The following is an 8,517-nucleotide window of genomic DNA, read 5'->3' on the forward strand; positions in this document are numbered from 1 at the left end:
CGGACAACGACACCAGCTCCGAGATTATTTGCTTGGACAGCGACGACGATAATTGCGGCGGCACCTTAGACGTCTCCGCCAATGTCAGCGACCCACCGATACTGGTGGAGAAATCGCAATTGTTCAAGTGCGGCGTATGTCCCTCCGCAACGTTCAAAACTGCTTTAATATTCAAAAGGCACCTCCTGGGGGTGCACGCTGGGCGCGAGGAGTTTCCCTGCGCCCACTGCCCCGCCCTGGTCGGCAAGGCGGCCCTGCTCGACCATTACCGCGCCCTCCACTGCGCCCGCCGCGACACCCCCTGCTCCGGCACCTGCGCCCTTTGCGGCAAGCGCTACGCCTCCCTCGCCCTCGTTCGCAAGCACCTGCTGACCGACCACGGCGTCGCAAAGCACCTCGTCGCCGCCAACGTGCTCACCGGCGGCAAGCCTCAGCTCCTCGCGTCCGACGCGCCCAAGAGGAAGGCCTCCAAGAGAACGCTCCCCGTCGAGAGCGAAACGGAGTCGGCGCCGCCGCCCTCCAAGATGACCAGGTTCGGGCCCGGCGACGTCCATCGCTTGCCCATCCACCCCATCCTCGAGGAGCTGGTGTTCTGCGCCGTGTGCGAGTACAGCACCAAGGTGCGGCTCAACATGGCGCGCCATCTGCAGCTACACGCAGCGCGCCGCCCCGCCCCGCACTCCGCGCCCGTCAACCCCGTGCCCCACCTCGAGACCAACGAGAAGCACTTCGACAAGATGGTCAACCTTGCGTCCAGCTCCCTGGCGGCGCCTCGACCCGAAGCCCCGCCCCCCCATGCCGCCCCCCTGGCGCCCTCCCTGGCGCCCGACCGCGCCGCGCTCTACCCGCGCTACGTGCCCGACCGCCTGCGCTACACGTGCGGCGCGCCCGGCTGCTGCTACATCTCCCTCAGCGAGGAGATGCTAAAGCACCACTGGGAGGCGTTGCACTCCACCGCCGCGGACTTCCGCTGCGCCCACTGCCCGCCCGCGCACCGCCTCCACCCGGCCAAGCAGCTGACCGCCGCGCGCGTCCTCGCCCACATGCGCATGCACGGCCCCAAGCTGTACGCCTGCCCCGCCTGCCCCTTCTTCCACTACCGCCGCCAGGCCGTGGACAGGCATCTCGCCGACAGGCACGCGGGCGCCGGCGCCGGCGCCGCGCTCGCCGTGCGCGAGGAGCCGCCCGCGTTGGCGCCCGGCCCCGCGCCGCCGCCCGCCGCCCCCACCATGGACCTCAAGCCCTGGCAGTGCGGCGTCTGCGAGTACCGCAGCATGCTCCGCCAGGAGGTGGTCGACCACTGCGCCGAGGTGCACGGCTGCAAGATGCAGTACAAATGTTTCTACTGCGCTTTCCGAACCTCCACCTTGGAAAATGCGACCAAGCATAGAACCAAGTTTCATCCCGAGAGCGGGGATGAGACGTTCTACGTGTACTACCGCGAGGGCACCGTCCCCGACGAGCCCGACGGCATGCCGCGGTGGCGCCACCAGCGCCTGCGCACCGGCCCCCTACCCCCGGCACCTCACGCACGCGTCAAGACCGAGGCGGAGGACGACGCCGAGCCGCCCACCACGCCCGCCGCGACCTCTGAACCCCCTGCGCTCTCCACGCCCACCGCGCCCACCGCGCCTACCGCGCCCATCGCGCTCTCTATCGATCTGAACATAGTGAAGCGCGAGCCGGTGGCGTGTGAGGGCGAGGGTGAGGGTGAGGGCGAGGGGGAGGAGCTGTACGAGAGGTTCGGGCGGCCATGCGAGCCGGCCGGGCTGCACTACAAGTGCCCGCTGTGCAGCGACGTGGCCGAGGAGAGCAGGGACCGGATGCAGTCGCACCTGTACGAGGAGCTGCAGTGCCGGAAGTGAGTACACCATTGCAGTACTGCAGCATTGCAGCATTGGTTGCTGCACATCGAACAGAGTACGGTGTAGGTTTTGCGAGGTCAGTAGTCAAAGTCAGTGATATGCGTCGTTCGCAGGTGGGGATGCGTGTTCTGCTCGTACAAGGCGTTCCACAAGGCCGGCCTGGCCGACCACATGACCACCGAGCATCGCCGCGCGCGCGACGCCATCGAGCTGCCCGTCGATCCGCGCATCGAGATGTGGATCGCCAAAGTCCTCGACTACCAGTTCCTCGCCATTGAGAGGAACAGAATTAACGCATCGAAAGGACCCTCCGTCGAATCACCTTCAGCCAGCGCCCCCGCCCCGGCCCCCGCCCCGTCCCCCGCCGCCGGAGTGTCCGCGCAGGTCGCCGAAGATGTTAACGATTACAACATCGAAGCTCTAGTGAAATCGTTCGGCAAATTTGGTGCTCCCGAAAACGAAAATTTTTGCTGTCCCAAGTGCGGCGCGGCCTCGAAGGAGGAGAAGGCGATGCGAGAACATCTGGAGATCGAGCTGAACAAGATCAGGCGAGTGCCGGTCGACGCTTTCCATTCACGCCGGAGCCGTCGTCGTATACTATTTACTTTTTCGAAATATTAAGCTTAACTTTTTAGTTTTCTGTATAGAAAGATGGCGACCGAAGCGTCTACACGATCACAGTAATTTAATTGTAATCGTTTCGTTCTGGTGCAGGTGGAGTTGCAGCGTCTGCCCGGACAAGTTCCAGAACTACCACGAGGCGCAGTTCCACTGCAGGACTGCGCACGCCCAGCCCGGCGCCCGCGCCCTCGAGGCCCCGCGCGACCCCGCACTGCGCGCCGCCTGGGTCGCCGCGGTCGTCGCCGCGCAGGCGCCCAGCGTAGGCACCGCGCCCGCCCCACGCCCCGCACGCGACCCCCCGCCCGACCCCGCGCCCGACGACAACTCGCTGCTCGAGGTGCGCTACGAGGAGCACGTCGCGCCCCCGGACCTACGCGCCCCGCACCCGCCGACGTCGCCGCGCCCTCACCCTCATCCGCCACCGCACGCGCCCTCGCCCCGCGACAGCGACAGCGACGACGACGACGACAAGCTGGTCATCGACGAGCCCGCGGCCGCGCCCCAGAGAGCGCCCCCGCCCCCGCCCCCGTCCGGCGCGCACGTGTGCCCCTTCTGCGCGGACATGCTGCCCGACCTCAAGGAGTTTAGAGCGCACGTGATCCGACACGACGACATCAAGCCCTACTTCTGCGCTCACTGCGACTACAACGGCCATAGAAAAAGCGTGCTGAAGCACTTGCGCGACCGACACGAGAATCTGGCCGCTCGCATGGTGACCAGGAACCAGCGCGCCGCCGGACCACCTCTGGCCGCCCACACGAAGCTGGTCTGTCTGCTCTGCGAGAAGGCGCTCGCCGCGGAGGAGGCGCGCCGCCACACGCACGAGGGCGTCGCGCCGCCCCTCGCCAAGGAGGGAGAGATCGTCGTCAAGTGCTGCGCCTGCCTCACGCTGCACAAGAACATCGACGCTCTGACCGCCCACCACGAGGCGACGCACCCGGACGCCGCCCCCAGCTACGTCTACCACAAGGTGCTCCATCCCAAAAAGAACTTGTTCTGCGTCCATTGTATGCGTCAATTTAAATACTTGCACCATCTGAGGGCGCACACGCTGGCGGCGCACGGCGACTTCGCCCCCGCCCTCGGCAGCCGCAAGCGACCGCTCTCAACCCTCGGCCCCGCCGCCCCTGTCGACCTCCCGCCTCGCCGGTGCGCGCGCAAGTCCACCGCCAAGCTGCCCAGCCAGGGGGTCGCCAGGAAATCCACAGCCAAATTGTCTTCGCACAATGAAACTCCAGAATCGGAGTCCGAGGAGTACTCGTTTTACGGCACGCGGCCCCGGCTGCAGGGGCTGGGCGGCGTCACCACGCGCCTGCACCTCGGCGCCGCGGAGGTGGCCGTCAGCCTGCGCCAGCTGCGCGAGGTGATGAGCGTCAGCCCCGTGGTGCGCGTGCGCGACCTCGCCCGCCCCGAACCAGACCTTGGTCCCGACCCGGACCCCGGACTCGGTCCCGACCCGGACCCCGGACTCGGTCCCGACCCGGACCCCGGACTCGGTCCCGACCCGGACCCCGGACTCGGCCCCGAACCAAACCCCGGACTCGGCCCCGAACCAGACCCCGGCCTCGGCCCCGAATTAGACCCCGACCCCGCACCAGTCCCCAATCAACAGTGATCAATTACACAATGTATTAGAGTTTAAGTTACCTTTTATTTTCACTTTTAACCACCAAGTGGCAGCAGCTATTGAATACTTTAACTATCTCGAAGTCATTTAGTTTAGGGAATAAGTTAATCGGTTAACTTTTAGTATGTGTTAGCATCAGTAGTGGTAGATTAAGTGTCCATTATTTGTTGTACTCCTGTCTCTATGTTCCTGACTGATAAGAATGATTAAACGATTTTTGGTTATTACTGTGTACATTTATTCCTCTGCCACCTCCCAATCTACGTCACAACGTTCGGTTCCTCAGAGTCAACTTTAATAAGTAAATATTGTGGCGGCACTGAATTTGTTAAGCAATATTGGTTAATACAAACACCGATGAAACTTTACCTATATCTTTTTATTTTCATTCATAATGTTTCAAACCTAACCTATTCAGTTTGCTAATCGATTTTTATTTTCTTAGAAAAAACGCCCCTTAAAAGATATTTCAATGATATAAATATGTTAACTTACTTTCATTTAAAATTAAAAGAAGCTCGAAAGTTTGAGAAACAAAAAGGACTGTTATAATTGCGCTAGACAGCTAAATATCTGTAATAAATTCAAAAAGTACCTAAGTTTCAGTATTTATTTTTTGACTTATATTATTACAAGATCGATTCTTGATACTTCATAGTTGTTCGTAATGCGCGTAAGGTCTGACACTAAGACCAACGTCTATGAAGTACAACATGAATCATCATACAAAATTAATTCGATATTCTATCGTCCGGTGTGAGTTTGAATCCATGGATGTTGGGTCGGGTGCCTTTTTTTTATATCATAAGATGGCAAACAAGCGAGCGGCCACCTGAAATCGCTGAAATAGCGAAGTGACCGTTGCCCATAGACATACGCAATCGCATATGCGTTGCCTACCTTTAATCGACGGAGGAGAGGATGCACAGAAAGAAAACATTTCCATGCATCCTCTCATCCGGAAAGTCCACTTCCACTACCCATCCTTTCCTTATAAGAAAAAGGGTAGGAAGGGAAAGAGGACTAAATTAGGCCTCCGGGACGCACACTCAACAGACGAAACGCGGAATTGTTCCCACTTCACGCCTGTGTTCTGTGTGGTCGTGGTATTTCACCAGACAAGCCGGGACAATTCGTGCGAAGATGTTAAAGCGGGCTCTACCACTGTTAAACTACTAACTGTGCTGGTATGAGATGCAACCTGTTCAGACACGCTGGCCCCTGCCCAACTACATGGAACCAACAACAGAGCGGGTGCGGCTTGTGAAGCGGCAGAAAATGTTAAAGCAAGCAAATACACGTCGGTCTGGGCTCCGAATATGATTTTGTCCCATTCGACGTCGAGACCCTTGGTCCGTGGGGTCATAGAGCTCTAAGACTTTTTAAGGAAATATCAAAAAAGTTAATCGACATCACAGGGGACCGAAGAGTTGGCAGCTACCTCGGACAAAGAATTAGTATTCAAAGGGGGAACGCTGCCAGTATCTTGGGGACCTTGCCTAAACCGACACCTTCTAAATATATTTTAGTTAATTTGTGGCAAAATAGCTATTAGCCAGCCAAGAATTTGGCTAAAATCTTACCAAAGACAAAAAAATCTTTTAAATTGAACTTTCTATGTCACAATAAAAATTGGCAGCGATTTCAAGGCGGTTGCCAAAAATATAATTTTTGTTCCAACATTCGTGTTTGGAAGTCTTCTGTACATTTTATGACAAAGGTTTGTTTTGCAAAAAGGTGTAATTTATGAAACAAAAACTGTGTTTTAATATATACATATATCTAAGAATTTTTGAGACATTTGATTAAATGTAAAATAAATTTCAAAATTTGAAGCCCTCAAGCGACTAAGCTTTGTAATTCCCGAACGAGCTGTATATTCTGAGAACCATTATCGACAGCAGCGCCTCTCAGCGCCTCTCTCACGGGTTCAGATATCCTTGTTCTCGTTTTGAGTATGTCACCAACTGGTTTTTCTATATGTTACATATTTCGATCATAAATCGAGATTATTGAAAAAAAAAACAAACGCAACTTTCAAATTTCTCTTTATTCAATAATTTAAAGCTTACAGGAGACATTTTTTCTTTTATCAAAAACGGTCGCGAGACGCGTTTCTAAACAAACAGTCCAGCATTTGACCGCGCGCATCTGATGCCGCGGCGCGCGGGGCCCGCCCGCCGGCCGCACCGCACCGCATCGCACAGCATCGCGCCGCGCGACGCTCTCACCCTCCGGGGAATCCATTTAAAATAAACTTTTCAAAATTTTATATCATTTCTAAACATCCCCAAGTGAATGTAAAAATGCTCCTTAATTGTTAAGTTGTAACATTTAATAGGTTTTTAAAAAAAGTAAAAGGGTAAAATAAATGCGCGGCGGCCCGGGGCGGCGGCGGGGGCGGGGGCTGAGGCCGGGGCCGAGGCCGGGGCCGGGGCCGGGGCCGGGGCCGAGGCCGGGGCCGGGGCCGGAGCCGGCGTCTGCGCGGGCCCCGCGCTACTCAACATTACCTCGCCAGCGGGAAAATCGTCAACCTTCACATCTCTTTTTGAAAAGTGCATAAACACAACACAACATTGTCAAATCTGATGATATTGAAAGGTAAAACTTTATCGTATGCTCTCAAGAACGACGCAACAACAATAATGTTTACAAGAGTAGGATGCGCTCGGGGCGCCGCTTGCTGCGCTCACAACCAATCTGGCAGTCGGGCGCGCTCCAACATGACACACGGTGCCGGCTAGCCGCAGCTCCGATCTGCGCCTCGATACAATCGTAAGGCTCGTTATTATTATTATCTAAAACTGATAAATTGTAATCAAAGTCTAGCTAATGGTAAAGTGTGAAGTTGTCGCGCCGCTCGCGACCACATCATATTGCTTATAGTTTATTCGACGTCTTGCGGAGACAATTATTACATTTATCTCATTTACAAATTTTCTCATCTATTTTGTAATTGGTGGTAATGGTAACGTAAGCGCACCTACTTCTGATGAGGGTATTTTTACAGGTTCGGAGGGACGCACCTCCTCTGTCCGGCAGGGCGCTGCCATTGTTGCCCACACGCGCACAATTAACTAATTTACAATAAAAATTACAAAAGAGACGGGCACATTAAATGGAAACATACGGTTCAGTGAATACATTGACGCGGAGCCGAGGGGGGAGATGGGGGGGGGAGGTGGGTCCCGGCCAAACGTATCGAACTTATAATATTGCAGGGTTTAAGTCCTTTAGAATTGTTGTGTCGCGACGCCGGTGCCGGTGGCGATGGCGGTGGCGGTGGCGACGGCGATGGCGGCGCTAGTTGCGCACGGGCTGCGCGGGGTGCGGCGCCAGCTGCGCCTGGTGGCGCTCCAGGTCCTCGAGGGCGACGGCGTTGGGCACGTGCACGGAGGGCAGCTTGCCGGCGGAGGCGCGCGCCAGCAGCTCCGGCGAGAACCAGCGCGCCAGCTGGTTGTCGCCGCCGCCCGCGCCCGCGCCCGCCCCGCCCGCGCCCAGCTCTGCAACCAGCACACCGCACGTTACACCGAGCCCCCCGAGCTCGCAACACCGACACGCGGTACAAGTTTACCGTTGAGCGAGCGCTGGCGCGACTGCAGCAGCAGCTGCTGCAGCGTGGTGGGTGCGGAGGTGCGCCCCCCGGCCCCCGCGGCGTACTGCTGGCGCGGCGCGGGCTGGGGGAAGGCGCGCACGCCCGCCATCTGCTGCTGGCCGAGGTAGTGGTGCGGCGCGTACTCCGGCTGGCCGAAGGGCGCGGTCGCGGCGCCGCTCTGGTTTCCCTGCGGACACGACGACCGCTACAGCACTGCTGCGACTCGCCTCCTCGCCTCCTCGCCTCCTCTCCCGTTTCTTCTATTCTGATTTACCTTGACTATGGGTCGTCCTTGCGGCATCTTGGGCGGCTGCGCCCAGGGTTGCGGCGGCTGCTGCTTGGGACTCGGCGCCTCCGCCTCCTTGTCTGCGGTCATTTTGCGCAGCACCTGTAACGACCCGCGGTTTCCCGGTCAGTAAAGTTGACCAAACGATTCAATATATATATATGTGTATATATATATATACACATTATATATTTATATTAACAAAGACATAAACTAGATATTGTTGTTGGCTACTAGAAGATGTGCTCAACCGACGCCGCCTCCAGGTTATCAGTGAGGGCCGCGCTGGTTTCAGCCTCTCCGTAATTAGTTGAACAAGGTGCAGGGGAGAGGAATGCACAGACCGAGGTGGGCGTGAAGGAGATGGGCGTGGGCTGCTTGTGGTGGGGGTCGTGGCGGCGGCGGTAGTTCTCGCGCTGCTCCTCCAGCTTCTTCTTGATGAGCGCGCCCTGCATGATGCTCTGCGTGTGCGCCGCCAGCTCGCGCGGGGAGGGGATGCGCGCCCCCCCGCCTCCGCCCGCTC

The 8,517-nt window shown here is 57.5% G+C and overlaps 2 protein-coding genes across 2 annotated transcripts in view; one reads left to right on the forward strand and one right to left on the reverse strand.

Annotated features, from left to right (window-relative positions):
* Positions 1-4,337, forward strand: part of LOC106117571 (uncharacterized) — a 21,766-nt gene extending 17,429 nt beyond the window's left edge. The window contains exons 8-10 of the mRNA XM_013311933.1: positions 3-1,861; positions 1,979-2,413; positions 2,580-4,337. Coding sequence (XP_013167387.1) covers positions 3-1,861; positions 1,979-2,413; positions 2,580-4,101 — 3,816 coding nt within the window. The 3' untranslated portion in view covers positions 4,102-4,337. The remainder of the gene's footprint in view (positions 1-2; positions 1,862-1,978; positions 2,414-2,579) is intronic.
* Positions 4,338-6,557: 2,220 nt separating this feature from the next.
* The window catches only part of LOC106117572 (chromatin modification-related protein eaf-1), an 11,494-nt gene continuing 9,534 nt past the window's right edge, over positions 6,558-8,517 (reverse strand). The window contains exons 20-23 of the mRNA XM_013311934.1: positions 8,339-8,514; positions 7,983-8,096; positions 7,688-7,895; positions 6,558-7,616 (exon numbers count right to left, since the gene is read on the reverse strand). Of these exons, the coding sequence (XP_013167388.1) occupies positions 7,417-7,616; positions 7,688-7,895; positions 7,983-8,096; positions 8,339-8,514 (698 nt within the window). The 3' untranslated portion in view covers positions 6,558-7,416. The remainder of the gene's footprint in view (positions 7,617-7,687; positions 7,896-7,982; positions 8,097-8,338; positions 8,515-8,517) is intronic.

The sequence above is a fragment of the Papilio xuthus genome, unplaced genomic scaffold (genome assembly GCF_000836235.2).
Source record: "Papilio xuthus unplaced genomic scaffold, Pxut_1.1 DF827679.1, whole genome shotgun sequence".
Lineage (NCBI taxonomy): Eukaryota > Metazoa > Arthropoda > Insecta > Lepidoptera > Papilionidae > Papilio > Papilio xuthus.